Source organism: Xyrauchen texanus, chromosome 22 (assembly GCF_025860055.1).
Source record: "Xyrauchen texanus isolate HMW12.3.18 chromosome 22, RBS_HiC_50CHRs, whole genome shotgun sequence".
In the NCBI taxonomy this organism is placed as follows: domain Eukaryota; kingdom Metazoa; phylum Chordata; class Actinopteri; order Cypriniformes; family Catostomidae; genus Xyrauchen; species Xyrauchen texanus.
Window position 1 is genome coordinate 16,349,157 of NC_068297.1, and position 17,998 is coordinate 16,367,154.

Consider the following 17,998-nt stretch of genomic DNA (forward strand, 5'->3'; position numbering starts at 1 on the left):
TCCTAGAGAATTGTTTGAGATTCTGCAAACTATGGGTGACTATTGCAGCAAAACTACAAGGCTAAGAGATATGGAAGGTGTATGCCTGATTAAAGAGATAAGTCTTGACTTAGATGAGTCTAAACTTAAACTGAAAATGTCTATGAATTATATTTACAATGAAAGTTCACAATGGCCTCACCTTTAGTAAATTCTCTGTGCATTTATGAACAAAGAAAAAACGTCTTTACATCTCTCTCCCACAGACGGCTCTTGGGTGGAGTCAGGGGCCCAAGTGCTGAAGCTAGGGGTGCTGCCGGTGAAAGCGCTGCTGGTGGTGGGTGAGCACGTCTGGGCCTCATCAGGAGGGCAGATCTTCATCATCAGCACACAGACACACACTGTGGAGGTAGCACAGCTCTCTTCACACACACTTATGCTCTAACATTATTTAAATCAAAGAAGAAATTTAATTTTTATAGCAGCAAAGGGAGCACCAGTTCCCTATTAATATTCATGGTATTGAAATTAAATGTTTAACAAACACACGAGTGTGGTTTTTGGATATCCTTATACTTTTGGTCATGTAGTGTATGTTCAACACAACACACAAACATTTTATCATAATCAGAGTTTCTCTTTGAGCGCTCATTTTTTTTGCTATGTAATGCGCCTTACTTACAGTAGTGCCATATTTAATTTTTGATGGGTATGAAAACGATGTTGCAGACTCTTTAATAGCTAGTACTGTTGGTGTAGGGTTCGTACAAGATGCTTGAAGTACTTGAAATTGGCTTTTTCAAATTTAAGTCCTGGAAAACTCCTGAAAATAGCTATTTTAACCAAGAGGTGCTTAAAAAGTTCTTGAATTATCTTAAGATACGTTGCTTGAATCATTTAATGAATGAAAAAAAAATTATTCCAAAAAAAAAAAAAAAACAACGACAGACCACTAGACCACTGCTGAAGCAGGCAACACAGAGACGCTGCTGTCATGTGGCACCTGTTACTTTTGTCAGCGCTGTTCAGAATGGGCCAATCACAATCAGATACTGCTATTGCAGATTTAACAAGTATGAATCCTTGCAACTATCAGTTTTAATTACAATTTACTCTCCAGAGTGAAAAAATTATATGAGATGTAAAACTTTTTGATTGATTTGAATGTAGATCAATGGAGGATTGAAAACAAATAAAAATGTGCTTAAAAAGTCCTTGAATTTAACTTTGACGCATCTGTACGAACCCTGTATAAACAGTTTTTAATCGTTTCGCAAACAGAATGTTGAAAAGCATCTTTCAAAACAAATCTGTGACCTCCAAACTCCAGAAAGCATGTGAAAATTAAATGTGATTTAAGACCTTTATTGTTGTACAGTTTTATACAATGCATGAAAGCCTCATTTTCATTCCCATCAAAAATCAAATATGGCACTATTGTGAATAAGGTCAATAGCCAGCTATAAATATCAAACAATAAAAATCCTTAATCTCTTACCGTACATCAAACAAATTTTAACATTGAAGCGTTCTGTAAGACATGAGGCTAAATTATTTGCTTATTTAAAGATGTTTGTGGGCCTATATCATTATGATCTAATGGTTTAATGTCACTCACAGTTAGCCTAATCTAATTAGACTCGAGAAGAAGTGCTCTCTCTTACTCTCTCTGTATTCTCACTCTTTCATGTGACAGGGACAGGAACACCTGCTGAGATCTCAAAATATTTAAGCCATGTGTTCCCTTACCTACACTCGCACTAGCTCACACGTTAACCTGTTATCCAGACAACGTCACAAAGCTTATTACTGTTCATCAGCTCTGCTTATGTGTCAATGATTGGAATGGATATGAGAGAGTGGTGGGAGGAGTGCTTGAAAGGAATAGCAATCAGTGATAAAATCAGACACTGGTATATCAGATGTGAACTGTTACTTGAAATCAAATACTTTCTTTTTCTCAATGGCTTCTGCAGAAGTGCATCATCCAGATTGTTTCCCTTTTTTCCAGTCTAATCCAGAAAACATTTGCAATGGGTTTGTTGTGCTCATGGGATACAGAGCCCCATATTTATCAAAGCCTGTTAAATTTTGACTGCAATCACATGGCCAGATATTTTGTTTTATCCAGCAAAAATGTCAATAAGCTGTAGTACATCAAAATTGAAAAGCCCCCTTTCTCTCCCTGATGTGGAGTTAGTCAGATGAGAATCTGTTTTTCTTCTCTGCACCAGAGTTTTGAGTTACATAATTTCTTAGTGCACTGGGTCTGTTCCAGATATTAAGCCATAGAGGTTACAGTAAGGCACATACATTGGCCAAATTTTGGAGGGTTTAAAGGCAGAAATGTGAAGCTTATAATTTTATAAAAGCACTTACAATAATTGTTCAATTAAAACTGTTAAAACTTGTGTATTATTTGAGCTGTAAAGTTGCTTAAATCGTCTTTTTACAGTTATATTAGGGGTTTATGGCGATACGTTGTTGGAAGTGATTTTATCACACTAAAATCATTTAACATGCATTTGTCTTGTGGCTATACTTTTGAAACTGATTGGCCCCTTTCTCTTCCATTGTAAGTGCCTCACTGTAACCCAGATTTCTTTCAAAAGCTGAGGTGAGATGAAATTCACATGATGCTACAATTGCAGTTGATTGATTTTAACTTGTATAGAACATATTATTCCTTTTAAAGCACATTCTCTTCCACTGACAGCGTCAGTTAGAGGCCCATCAGGAGGAGGGGATGATCGTGTCACATATGGTGGTGGCCGGGGTGGGGATCTGGATGGCATTCAGCTCTGGCTCCACCTTACGACTCTTCCACACAGAGACTCTCGACCACTTACAAGACATCAACATCGCCACAGCTGTCAACAATATTCTCCCAGGTATATTACAATGCATCAACACCAAACACTGAACAACAGAGCTGGGTGACATCAGAGAGTCCAGCAGTTTATCTGCTCAAAATGTATTTGACTTAGTTGACTCATTTCTTCAACTGCAACTTCTAATTATAGGCCTTCAAATCTTTGTAGTGTCATTCACAAAGGTAAGCCATTAAAGAAGGTTCCCTGTAATTTATGGTTCCTGTACCTGTAATCAGTCTGCAGTTTGTTTCACAGGTCTGTGTTTAAAGAAAAGCATGACAGTCATGTGTTTTATGATTTGCTTTCCTGTGGGAGAACTGAACTACAGCATCGCCCTTATGATCATTTACCTGCCTTACAAACACACTTCAAATTCAAAATACAGAACAGGTCTTATTCAGATGACATCATGTGTTTGAGCTTATAGGTGTGGGAAATAAACAGCATTGGGTCACCAAATTCAATATCTAAATGGGTAAAACACAACTCTGGGTCCTATTGAAGTAAAGCACACATTTATTGGTAAACTTTATTGGTGGAGATTCTTTTTAAGGAAATTGCCAGAAAGTAGTCTCAATCAGCGTTTCGCTTAGTGCTGCAGTATTTTACAATTCTACCGCTTGTGGTGTTTGGATCTCATCCAGCTTTGGTTTTGTTTAATTTTCATTAGGTGTTATGAATGAGCTGTTTGTGTAGCTCAACACAAGCTGTTGGGTTCAGGAAGCTATTCAGAGTTTGTAATGTCATCAGCATTGCTTTTTCACTGCTGTTTTATGGTTTTCATGATAACTTTGTAATATGGTTTAATGTGAGTGTTTGGTTGTGTTAGGGTGAAGACAAATTGCTCAGATCTCAGTGATTTAAAAGTCAAAGTAGACCTTAATGGTCTCTATCAACTTTTCCCAAAAAGAACCAAACATGTCAAAATAAAGTCAGCACGATTACAGTCAGGAGAAAGCATGACAAGCACTTTAACAAGCTGTAATGTGTAATGTCCTGCAGTGGTAGTCACCTGTCTTAAAGGTGAAGTTCAAATTGAGCTGAAGTTGGATTTTAACATAAAAAAATAAACTATAAGTTAGCCATTATATTCTTCATATATACTTCACACAAGTACGCAGACGTTTTGTCAACGCACGGCAAACACGTGGTCCCATTGTAAATACATTACGTGCACTCTTGCATTTCTCTGGTTACAAACCTTGGACCACAGGGGGGCGAAAGAGTTTTTTTAGGCACCCCGAAACCGGATGTGGTGGAGTCAACATGTCGACAGTTGAGAAGTCGACAGTTGAGGATTGTGTGCTTTTGTATTTGCTGAAAAGACGACAGGAAAATATGTTTGTATAATTTAACTTGTTCGGCAAGACTCTTCTCAAATTGCTGCTCTGCCATGACAGTTGTTAATTGAAAAAGGATAATTCACTGTAGCGCCCCTTACGGCAGCACTGAGAATACAGCACGTACTTGCGTTAGGTTATGAATTGTGCTCCGACAATGATGTGTGAAATCAAGCTTGTGTCAATATGTTTGGGCCTTAAATGTTGGCTCTGTGGTGCTATCAAAACATTGCTCTTTTTGTTTAAGCATTCCAACCAGCCAGACACAACAACATTAACTTAACCAATGGCATGAGTTTTAGGCAGGACTATCTGTTTATATCGACCAATGGACGACACAGCGAGTTTTCAGGGAAGCTGTGTGGAAAAAGGTTAGATTGCAATTCCGTGGCTCAGAAATGACACGGCTTTAATTACGGTTGTTTTAATTAGAAGGTTTGTTTGCTGATATAAATCAAATGTATTGTTGTGTGTGTGTGTGTGTGTGTGTGTGTGTGTGTGTGTGTGTGTGTGTGTGTGTGTGTGTGTGTGTGTGTGTGTGTGTGTGTGTGTGTGTGTGTACACACACGTGCATTTACATCAGTGCACTGTCTGGCTGTTAATGAGAAGGGTTGTTTCAAAATAGAGTCGTTTCTGCAAGGCTGAATAAAAACCTTTTATTTATATCTCCATAGTGACAAGACAGTCCAGGCATGCTTTGACTCTGTGTTTGGGGTTCCTAACTGAGTATGTAGTGTCTTGTTCTCTCTCTCCTTATGTCTGAAGTCTGTGCACTACTCTAGGCCTGAACATGGAAAGAACCACAACTGTGTTACTTTAAAATCTTACAATACTATGTATATTTTATTTAGGGCTTGTGAAATTCATAAGTTGCCTTTAATTTATATGCAAATTGATTGGCAGGGTTTGCCAGCAGAGTAGCTGACTGAGTGCTAATCATTAATGTCTTTACTGCTGTGAGTTTGAGCATTAACCCAATAGCCTTTTCTCTTTAAAACACACCTTTGTGCCAAAGCAGAGCAAATCATTACCATTGTCATTAACAAGTAATGTAAATGCTGGATTCGTAGGGCTTACACAGAAGGGCATAGTGTAATGAGAAATGGCTTGACTGAATATTGCCCCACCCTCCATTGTTTGTCCAGTAGGAAGTTATGAACATTACTAGAATATCCCGTTTAGATGTCAAGTTCCTGTACAGCTGTGGAACTACAAGGTTTAAAGTGAGTAACAGTCTAAGCTAATTATATCACACTCACACTGACCTACATTAGACAAGGAAACTATTCAATAAGCTCTATCACAGTGTGCTGTTTGGATAGGGAGGTTTTTATTCCTAAAATCAAATGTTTAAATGGAAATGTGGTGAGGTCGGGTAAAGTTCAGCACCTCTTTATCATATGAACATGTAGGAAACTACCAGCATGGAGACACTGGCCACAAGAAGGACTTCCTGTGTGAGATTATCTTGGTGTGTCTCTGACCACAGCTTTATCTCCCCTGAAGCTGATTCACCACTACTGACAGTGATTGAGCAATTGTTAGGACTGCTTGTATTTATTTGGTTTAGAAAGTTTTAAGTTTAGAGGTTCACAATTTTTACAGAACTCCTTAACATTTCAGAGCTCTGCAACCATGATCCTTTATGAGCTGTTATGACCATTTTCGGGGATTAATGCTTCCTGAATCAACATGTAACAGTAAACTCAGAACAAGATGAATCCTGCTGAAGTTTCTCTTAATCGGATTGGCCAGACCCTCATTACCTTCTTTCCTTACCTTGAATTGTTCGAAGGAACATGTGACTAACAAATAATAAGGGTTGTGTTTATACCTTTTTGCTAGCATTGAAAGGCTCAGATTTATACCTTCAGAGTGTCTATTCCAGGTTCCCGGGTACGATGCGGGGCCCACCTTTGTGGTGGTAGCTTGTGAAAGGAACAGTGGCATGCTCCTTCCCTCTGTAGTGCTAGGGTTGGCAACCTATGGCACGTGTGCCGAGGGGTAAGCAATGACGAGAGAGGAGTAGACTATTTTATTCATATGAAATTCCACTGCACTCCAATCTACATCTTGATGTAATCCTTCCTCATGATCACTCATGTTATTGAGCCTGAGCATGTTATTATGATCTGAATGGGAGGCTAAACAAAAAGTTAAAATATGACGAGACTGCAGTATACCCAACAGACTCGTGCAGCACGTGCAAGCCATTTGTGCATCCCGAGATGGCAGTGCTTAACTTTTGGTTAATCACGCAGTTAAGTCAGACTCCACGGATGACAGCCTACATTCTGTGTTTCATTTGTTTATTTTTGCTTTCAGAACAACAAAAGTGGTGTTTGTAACCCTATTAATCCTTGAGATTTCCAACCCAGCATACAGGTTCACCCTCCTTAAACCATGGTCACATTCACAATTACATTATAAGATTAAAAGAGAAAACATTATCTGATAAATATCTAGATCTATTCAAAATATAAATTAAACCTGGAAATAAAGTTTTAGGATTTTGCGGCTGCGATTCACTGGAAAGGGCTAAATAGTTGATCGGCTTTTGATGCGCGAATTGCCTGCACGCAGCAGCGCAAGTCTCGTCACACTCTCATTTAGCTGATGAAAACACTGTGTGTTCTGTGTGTTCATGAGGAAGGATTACATCAAGATTGATTGGAATGCAGGTCAGGTGTGAAATAAAATATACTGCTCCTCTCTCGTTGCTTGAATGCTAGTGATTTCCTCGGTGTGATTTTTGGAAAAATTTAGTATGACATAATATAAGAAATATTTAAGATTCCACATGATTTCATTATCAGTAATCAAATAAGCAAATTTGTGACATTAACTGTGTTGACTCATTTTGTACAAAAGGACATGTTTTCTTTCATTAAAGCAATTTCACATGATGCTCTGTGAAAATTCAAATGCAAGATTTTTCACATGCAGGTTTTGCAATAAAATTCAAACTGTTATGCTGAAAATATATTTTTTAAATGAAAAATAAACAATTTAAATGAGAAAAATGCAAAATAGCCTTTGACCAGGAAAATAAATAATGGCACTCCATGTCTAATAGTTTGCCGACCCCTGTGCTAGGGTCTACTCCATGGGCAACATCAGCTATCTTTTCAGTATCCCTAGAAGGCATTGGCTAAGGGTCAGTCGAGTAGATGGAACATCTCTCATTCTTTGTGCTCGAGTATACCATCCCCATATTCATGGTGAAAAATCTGCAGGATTTCCGCTGCTCTGTGCATCCCCTTGTTGGACTCCAAGGTGGGTGGGGAGTAGAGATGATGAAGCATAATATGCTAAACATGGCTACCAAAACACAAATAAAAAAAAACAACAACTTTTAGACCTGGACATGGACTGCACTTCTGAGAATCAATGTGCTTCTACATCTAACAATGAAGATTGGCCAAAATGTATAATATTGAATCTGCATCATCAAATATGCCAATCACAAGGGCATTACAGGAATAGCTGGTACTGTTAAGGAGGTGAAGAAACTGCGATCTGGCCAGATTGAATTATCAAAAGTTCATCCTCCAGAAAGAATCACAATGGAGTATGTGTGTTCTAGTGGACTTATACCAAATCCACTGGGATGCTTTAACTGTCAAAAGTATGGACATGGATCAAACCGCTGTAAGAATAAGCATGTCTGCTGCAATTTTGGAGAGGGAGATCATGGCAGAGAAAGCTGTCAGAATTCACCCAAATGCTGCAATTGTGCAGGAGAACATATGGCTACATCAAAAGAATGCTTGATGTGGATTAAAGAGAAAGAAATCCAAAATATAAGATGTACAAACAAAATCAGCTATAATGAAGCACGCAAATTGGTCTCTGTGGCACCCTCTTGCATTGTAAATAAAGGTTTCACCTCTCTGGTCAAAAAAACATGACAGATTTGACATGACTGCAAAAGGATAAACCACAAATTGTCAGTAACAGTATTGGTATCGCTCCTCATAGATCAAAGAGTGCAGGAAATCAGAATGAATGCCAAACCAACTAGAACTTATAAACAGAAAACCAAATAATTAACAAGAATTCTAAAGAGCAGGATGTTTACAATCAAAAGTATCACAAGATGAGAATATAAATATGAAAGCAATCAAAGATGTTGAAAAGAGAGTGGCCATCACAGTAGGAGCCACTCACCAAAAGGCAGAACTAGGGGTAATATCCCTATTCTTCCAACTTGGCTCAGAGCTAACTTTGCAGAATTGCAGTGATTAGCTGCAATTATACCTGCCTGTTGTCTACAAGAGACACCGTTGTCACCTGATGATACCCCTTCTTTTAAAAACTTTACAATTTTAAATTCTTTTGGTCCAAACTATAGATGTGCTGCTGGTGGAACAGCTATTTTAATTAGAAATTAGAAAAATTATTTGATGCACAGATACATCACACTTAATAGTAATTTACAAGACTTTCACAGTATGCTTCATATACATACCTCCGGATATGACTCTAAAGCATCAAGATCTGGACAAACTTGTGGAGCAGCTTCCTTCCCCCTTCATACTTCTGGAGGATTTTAACAGCCATAATATCTTGTGGGGTAGTAGTCAGTGTAATACAAAAGGCAAGAACATTGAGGACTTTATCAACAACCATGCCCTGTGCCTTTTATATGATGAGTCTCAAATGTATTTACACCCTGGCATGGTACCTATACAGCAACTGCCCTAATCATCTGCCAGCCTGAACTACTACTAGATCTCTCATGGAAAGTGTGGAATGACCTCTGAAGGTCAACATTAGTGTAAAATGGTCACTTCTACAAAGGAAGATAAGTACCAAACTTACAGAGATGGCAACTTAAAAATGCCAACTGGTACGATTTTCAAACCTTATTTTATGAAAGATTCAATGCAGTTCCTGAGGATGATCCAGATCTTATTCAAATTTTTACCAGTATTTTAATCGCCATAGCAAACGATACCATTCCAAAAAAGATCAGAAGCAAGCTGAAAGAAGATTCTTCAGTTGTATATCAACAGAAAACCTTATCAATGTCAAAATAAAGAGAGCACAAGCACGTAGAGTAATAAATGAGGCAAAGAAACAAAGTTGGAGACAATTCATATCCAACCTGATATAAAAACAACGAAAAAGGTTTGGTATCTGATTCAAGAACAGTGGACCTCAGATTCAACATATTAACCATCAAGACTCCGTCTTGACTACAAAACAAGAAGCTGAAGCCTTTGAAAAGAACTACCTCCCTGCCTTTCAGACAACTCCGCATATCACATTGAGAAGTCCACCAGAACCAACACAATGTGATACCCACATGCCGTCTGTCCTAATGGCCAGATGAGGTTCATACCATTTCTTTCGAAGGGGACCTCAATCTCAAGAGGGGAGCAAAGACACTCTTAGGATGGCCAACAGATTCACCAGCTGGCATTCACGGCATACAGCACACCACTTGCAAACATCCACGTGAATGCCCAGCCAGTAGAAATGGGTCATTAGATGGTTTAGTGTTTTTTCCTGCCCTAAGTGATCCACCATTGGATTATAATGAGCCATCTGGAATAACATTTCCCGACGGCTCTTCGATACCAACCTTTGTCTTGAGTGTCCTGCGTCACTCTGTACAACCGATCCTTGATCATTTAATAAGACAGATATGCGAGTGCAATGTCTGGCTGGAGGCATTGACCATCAATCACTTTCACTTAATCAAAGGCATGCCTAAGGGTCTAGTCTCATGTCTGCTCCAGAGGGAAATCCCCTGCAGAGAATCCTCTAAGGGCTGGGAAGCCGAGGGTTCCTCCTCCCTTATGTCCTCCTGACGTAGACGGCCCTGGCACTGCGTCCCCAGCCAGCGAATCACACACCACACATCGATACATTTTGTTGCAGAACCAATCCACACATATTCCCCTTAATAAAGTAGTAAATGCTGGCCAATTTGTACCCAAGATTATTGAACGGGCAATGCGGGACTAAACACAGTCTCGACACTATGCTTTTGTCTCCAAAATTGAATAGTGACCGTCACTAAAGGGTAATTTTGTGTATCAGCTTGCACACAACTTGCACACACACCTTAAATTCACACACCGGTTTGTATCCAAAGCCTCGGATTGAACCAAGCATTGGTGAATGGAGGTTTGATTACAACCTGAGTCCACCAAGGCTTGGTATGTACCCCCCTTAATATTCACAGGTATCCGGTATGCTCCTGCTCGATCAGGCGTGTCCTGTGGCGTGTTGGGGATCTGGACCAATGTCTCCACCTCCATCGTGGGGAACCGGTCCTAGAAGTGCACAAGTTCCCCACAGCTCCGGCAGACCAGCCCAGGTTTCACCTCCACACCCACGGTAGCTGATTCACCAGCCTGTGTGGGAGAGCGGAGAGGTTTAGGGCAACCCGGCGGGTTGAATGGTCCATAGGACCGGGGAAAGGGTTTTGGGGACATGATTCCCCATTTACGGGAACCGGAACAGGACAGGGGGAAGGAGAGGGGGATAGAGGAGAGCGAGAGAGGGGGAGAGAGAAAGAGAGGGAGAGGAAGAAGAGGGCTTGTTGACCCCTGAATTCGCCGCCATACGGTCCTCAGCCAGCTGAACCGCCTCATCCAGCGACGCTGGACGGTGGATACCAGCAGATCGAGCACTCCCTCTGCGTTGCGTTCTTCAGTCAGCAGCCACCTTTGGCAGGTGTCACGGAGCTGTTGGGCAAATGTGAACATTGCAGGATGGCCTTCAAGTCCTCGTACACCTGGAAGTTGGCCGCAGGACATTTTTGGGCAACGAGTTGGGTTTTCCCGGACAACAGCAGTAGTAGGCTGGCCGCCTACTGGGACCTCAGCCACTTCCATGCATCAGCAGTCTGTTCGAAGAGCTCAATGAAAGCCTCCGGGTTATCTTGAGGTCCCATCTTGGAAAGCATTATGTGCAGCACAACCATAGGTGGGTCCGGCCTCCTGGCTGAAGACCTTTCCTGGTGTACCAAGCTCCGTAGAACCTGCCGGTCCTCTGCTTGAGCCTGGAAGAGCGCCTGGAAATGCTGCTGCTGTTCCAGACGCAGCTCAAGCAGAAAGTGATGTTGTACTTGGTGGATTCTAGCTAGGGTCTTGAATACTTCGACCAGCAGCGAGGACTCTGACGGTGTTTTCTTCCTCCTAAAGCCGCATTTCAACACCACTGTGTAAAGACATTGACATTGCTCGGCCACGGCCACATCACCACACAACTTTTTATCAAATAGTAATTTTAAAGTCAGGGAAGGTTCTACCTTATCAGACCCACACAGACAACAATTAGGAGGACCTCAAGGAAACTTCTTATTTGTGACCCTTTTTATTATCAAAATAATCATCGTTGCAAAAGTCATCGTATCAAACTTTTATTGCAGCATTTATGTAGATGAATTTTTTTTTCTTGCTACAGAGGCAAATTAATGAACAGTATTGAATGGAAAATACAGCTGACAATTAATAGTGTCCAGGCCTGGTGTATGTCCAACGGGTTTAAGTTCTCAGAGTAAAACAGTCTGCATGCATTTTTTCCAGTTACTCCATCATGGCCCAGAGCTATTTATGGATGGCGATTTTATAAATGGTCATGGAGACATAAATCCTTGGAATAACAATCAATTGTCTTTTATTCCTCACATAAAGATTTTAAAAGATAAATATGAAAGCAATGGATATTTTAAAGGTTTAACAAATACTAAGTGGGGAGCAGAGAGCTCAAATCTCCCAAACCTTTACAGAATGCTGATCAGATCACGCTTGGACAATAGAAGCATAGTGTATGGCTGATCCAGGAAATCATGTATCCGACTTTTGACACCGTTCACCATCAAGGCGTCTGGCACTGGGGGCCTTCAGATCATCATCAATTAAAAGTTTATATGTAGAGGCTAATTAACTGTCTCTATAGAACAGATGTCTCAAATTAGCCCTGCAATACTCAACAAAAGTAAAGACCAACAAATAAAATCCAGCATATCATGCAGTCTTCTGACCCCAATATTCATATCTGTATGAGAGAAAGCCAAGGCATATCCAACCTCCTGGTCTACAGATCGTGTCTAGAAAACATAAAAGTTGACTTAAGCATACTGGAACAGATATTCTTCTGCAGTGTCCTGCCCTGCGATCTTAAAAAATAAATATTTTTTATATATATATATATATATATATATATATATATATATATATATATATATATAAACCGATTAAGGAAAGTTATGGCATCTCTTATACATATAGATCAGGCAGGGTTTATTTGGGGCTGTTACTTGACGCCGAAAAGATGTTTGATATGGTAGAATGGGATTATCTTTTTAAGAGTTTGGAAATGTACGTGTTCGGAAATACTTTTATTGGATGGAATAAATTACTTTATAGACACCCGGTAGCGGCGTTACCAACAAATGGATTAATTTCAGATTATTTTACCCTAGATGGGGCACCCGGCAGGGTTGCCCTCTTTCCCCCTTATCGTTCTGTCTTGCCCTGGAACCATTAGCAGCCGCAATGAGAAAGAAGGATGATTTTCCAGGGGTGGTGGCAGGAGGTGTGGTGCATAAGCTTTTGCTTTATGCAGATTATATTTTATTATTTGTATCCGACCCTACTAGACCTATGCCTTGCCTCCACAGAATTATTAATAATTTTTCAAAATTCTCAGGATACAGAGTGAATTGGTATAAATCTGAAGCTTTGGCTCTGGCAGTAACTACCTGCTACAATCTCTCCCTATGGATATCCCTCTCTAATTTCAAGCAATTGGATAGCATAGCGAAGTCCTTCATTTGGAATGGGAAACGTCCCAGATTACATTTTAGTAAATTAGGCCGATTGACATGTTTGGGCTAGACCTACCCAAGATTTGTATTCATTATTATGCATTCAGTCTCAGACATTTAGCTTCTTGGTCACTTCCACCTGAGAGAGACCCTCCCTGGATTTGTATTAAAGAGGACGTTCTTGCCCCTATTTCGCCATTACAAAGCCTTTCTATCAAACTTACCGGAGAAGTAGAGTTACATCCTGTTATCTCGCATTTGAACTCGTTATGGACAAAAGTGTCCAGAGTGTTTAATTCAGACATTTATTTAAATGTTGCTTCGAGTATATGCCTGAACACAAAATTATATATTAATAAGTCCCCTTTCTGCTGGACAGAGTGGATTGTAAGGGAGGTTAATATGCTTTGTGACCTATATGAGAGTGGAGTATTGAAATCCTTTGAAAATATGGTTCAACGTTTTGGTATTCCCAGTTCTCAGTTCTTTAGGTATTTACAGCTGCGCCACTGGCTGTGTACTGTTTTTGGGAGTAGAATACACCCCCTAAAATGGCAGATACTCTGGGAGTGGTGATTACTGCTTTTGGAAAAGGTCATGATGCATCAGTGTATTACTCCCTGCTAATTGAGAGTATTGGGGATGGAGCTTTAACTTCTATCAAGAGATTATGGGAGAAAGATTTGAACTTGGTATTGGAATGTGGGCTAAGATTCTTAAAAAAGTCAAGTCTACATCTAGAGTTGCTAAGGGGTGCCTTATGCATTTTAAGATTTTACATCGATTCTATTGGACCCCCTCTAGATTGTACAGGCTTGGTCTTAAAGACATGTCCACCTACTGGCAATGCAAATCAGAAGATGGGGACACAATGTTTTTTGGTGGTGTGTTTAGATCCAAGAATTTTGGTTGAGGATTCTGTTTTATGTGTGAGGTATTGGGCACTCAAATTTCATTTTGCCCCAGACTCTGTATTTTAGGCTATGGGGTGGTCATTAATATAGGGGATAATTACATAAAGAATTGGGTCCTGGCCAGTGTTATGATAGGCAGACGGATTATTCGCAGGGGATGGAAATTGGCTGGAGCGCCCTCATTTCGAGAGTGGTGCACGGAGATGGGCAGGGTAGCGGCATTTGAGGAGATGTCATACTCATATAGTAGGCTGGGCTATCTGGGGTTATTTGATTGGAAATGGGGCAGATTTTTGGCCTTTTTGGAAGGCTCTCAGGGAGAGGCAGTGGAGAGGGATCTCTAGTTTTAAATGTGTGTGTGCAATTTTTTTTAAATTATTTTTATTTTTTATTTTATGACCACTGGGGTGTGTGTTTGTGTACAAACTAATTAAATGAATAAATAACTAAAATAATAAAACAAATTTAAAAAAATCTGAAACCCATCTGAAAGAATACCTTCAACAACTCCTGGATATCAGATGAGAAGAGATGTTTTCATCACACACACATATACTCTATATACAGACGGATCAAGGTCTGGAGATCACTTGTCGGCTGCATATGTGATCAATCACCAAAAAAGCGGAATAAGGATACCCAATCAGAGCTCAATTTTTACAGCAAAGGCCAATGCTATTATTCTAGCACTGGATCACATCAAGACCACAAAACAGAGGCATTTCTTAATAATAACGGATTCAAAATCATGTCTTCATGCGCTTGCATCACTCAAAAATGACCACCCAGCCCTTGTAAAGATTCTAACCAAATTGTCAGCTCTGGAGGCACAGTATTTTAATATTTACATTCGTTGGGTACCTGCCCATTGTGGAATCCTTGGAAATGAATAAGCAGACACTGCTGCTAAAGAAGCACATTCCACAGATCTTAAAAAATGCTCCATACCACCCTCAGATCTGAAACCTACCATCATTTCTTACATCAGCAACTGGCAAACAGAATGGGATCAATGCATTACAAACTAATTGCATGAAATCAACACTGTAGTGGGCAAAAGACGTATTTTTACTTTCAGTAATTGCTGTATCAGTTCATTTTCACCCATTTACACAAGTTTTTATTATCAGATGAGGATCCACCATTATGCACATCATATCAGAATCCACTATCTTAAAAGCATATTTTATTGGATTGTGCCAGTTTTATTTATATTAGAAATGTATTCTACTCAGCAAAAACATTTGAAGTGATTTTTAACAGTCAATCCTGAGTCAATTTTAGAGTTCTTATCGAAAATAAGTTTTAAAAAACCTTATATAGGTTTTTAATTAATCTACCTTTTAACATATACTTGTTTTTCACCATGAAAATAGCCATGGAAGCTGGCATGGTTTAAAATCACTAACTAATTAACGAAAGATCTGGGTTCAAATCCCACCTTTTGTCATACTTTTTCCCATGTCTCCACTCCTAATATTTTGTATAATACTACTTATGATAATAAATAAAAGTGATTCCTCGCATTAATTTTGCCACAGTGAAGGTCGAAGAGAAGGGTTTGATCTGGATCAAATTATCCATGGTTTTACCTTAGTAATATTGTAGTAACCATGTTTTTTGGTGGAAACTATAGTTTTGATGCTATTAACCGTGGTGTTACTACAGTAATGTGTTGGTAATATTAACCATGTTTAATTTGGTTGTTACTATGATTTTACCATGGTGATCCTATGGTTAATGTAGTAAAACCATTATATATTTTTGTAAGGTATGTTTAGGTTTAGAGGTAGGTGTTGGAGTGGTGGTGGCATAGTGGACTAAAGTACATAACTGGTAATCAGAAGGTCGCTGGTTCGAACCCCACAGCCACCACCATTGCGTCCTTGAGCAAGACACTTAATCCAGGTTGCTCCGGGGCGATTGTCCCTGTAATAAGTGCACTGTAAGTCGCTTTGGATAAAAGCGTCTGCCAAATGCATAAATGTAAATGTGTTGGTGTAGGGTGTCTGAGGGACTCTTAATAAGCTCAATACAAATGCTGCAGTGATGCCACTATGCTGTATGTTAGCATTTAAACAGTGGTGAAATAGTATATGCCACTATTTGCACTAGAGTGCAAATAGCATCTAACATTATTATGCAATGAAGAGGCTTTTTGTTTCATTTTACACTTTGTGTTTATAGCATCTATTGCTTAGTGTAGGTAGTGCAGAGAGCCTCTGCCTTGTACCTTTGGAATGGAATGACGTGGACCAGCTATACAGTCAGGCCTCCAGACAACATTAGCCTGATTTACAGCAAAATCTTACAAACTTGTTTTTACTTTGTTACACTATGTTATACACCAGGAGTGGGGGAAAATTTTGTATTTACCAAATTATTCACGGGCCATACAATTGCTTGTCATTTCTGATTGTGGGTTGAAATTAACATTTGCATTCATTACGTGCTCACAAAAAGTTAAAATGTCTTTGTTATACAATATTTTGCATTGTTATAATTTTAAATTCGTTTTAATCAATATGTTATTTTAGTTTTTTACCATTAATGGAATCAAGGCCATTTTTTGCTTTTCAAATAATTTTTTCAAATGGCTGGGTAAAATGGTCTTGCGGGCCTTATACCCCTTTTATACACACAAGGCGCATTCATTATTCTTTGGATTGCTGTGTCTGCTGCATTCTCAAGACAGGGTTTTGAATGGAGGATCCAGTTAGAGAAGTGACTTTGTTGAATGGTTCTTGTTAAGCATCTAAAATGCAGGATATTGTCTTTTAAATTCATGCACCATTTTGCCCCCAGCCACCAGAATCTTCGGCTTCATTCTGCTGAGTGTGTCGGATCATGCCCTGATGTTCCTTAATAAACTGTGAGACTTATTTGTCAGGGCAGGTTGGGATTTTGTTCATGAAACCACTGCCAGTCACCGCATGTGCTGTGTTTTCTGTGCTAGTCTCTTATGAAGTGATCCTCTTGATTTTTGGGTATTGTATTAGTCATTCTATTAACTGTTGGCAGTTTAGTGGGGTTTTTTTTACCAATGGAATCTTTGGTCAAAGCTCATTTGTATCAAGTCTATTGGTGAATGAGTGAAAAAAACTAGTTTTCTGAACAGTGAACAAACTGACACTGTTGTGGAATAATTCTTTCTCTGTCCTCAAACTAACAAAAAAAAATTAATGAATGTAAAAAAAATATATAACTTTATTTCTTTACAATGTACTTAAAGCATTTTATTTAGCTGATTAATTCATTTCTGAGGAGTTTTTACCTGAGAGAATTGTTTACTTGCAGAGGAGGGAGGTCTGATGAAATTAGACTGTATCATATTTCTGTATTTGCTGAGTTTCACTTCAGTTGGGCTGAATTAAATAGTTTTGCTTAGCAGAGAGAGAGAGAATCCAAAACTCTTTGAAGTTGGTTCAGTGTTCTGTAACGCTAGAGCAGATTTTGGGATGAAGGCATTGTTGCATAATTCCTCTATACTTGCTGATTTCCTGATCCTGAAGAGATGGACCCACTATCCCAAACTCAACTTGCAGAACACGCAGGCAGTGTCAAACGTCTCTTCAGCTAATGGATAATATCTTATGTAACATTTGCTAAAATGATTGCCAGACATGGTCATTATCCCTGATTCTGGTAATGACTGTTATGACTGAAAGATATGTTGAACAGATTGTACGCATCAGTTTGTGTTCCATATGTGTTGTGTTAATAATGTACAAAGTCAACCTGCCATCCTGATACAATTAACATACAGGTGAAACTCGAAAAATTAGAATATCGTGCAAAAGTTCATTAATTTCAGTAATTCAACTTAAAAGGTGAAACTAATATATTATATAGACTCATTACAAGCAAAGTAAGATATTTCAAGCCTTTATTTGATATAATTTTGATGATTATGGCTTACAGCTTATGAAAACCCCAAATTCAGAATCTCAGAAAATTAGAATATTGTGAAAAGGTTCAGTATTGTAGGCTCAAAGTGTCACACTCTAATCAGCTAAACACCTGCAAAGGGTTCCTGAGCCTTTAAATGGTCTCTCAGTCTGGTTCAGTTGAATTCACAATCATGGGGAAGACTGCTGACCTGAC

General features: G+C 39.2%; 1 protein-coding gene across 2 annotated transcripts in view; it reads left to right on the plus strand.

Annotated features, from left to right (window-relative positions):
• The window catches only part of LOC127662593 (rho guanine nucleotide exchange factor 10-like), an 84,795-nt gene that overhangs the window by 56,455 nt on the left and 10,342 nt on the right, over positions 1-17,998 (plus strand). For both annotated transcript variants that reach the window (XM_052153852.1, XM_052153853.1), the window contains 2 exons: positions 246-388; positions 2,696-2,870. In XM_052153852.1, the coding sequence (XP_052009812.1) occupies positions 246-388; positions 2,696-2,870 (318 nt within the window). The remainder of the gene's footprint in view (positions 1-245; positions 389-2,695; positions 2,871-17,998) is intronic.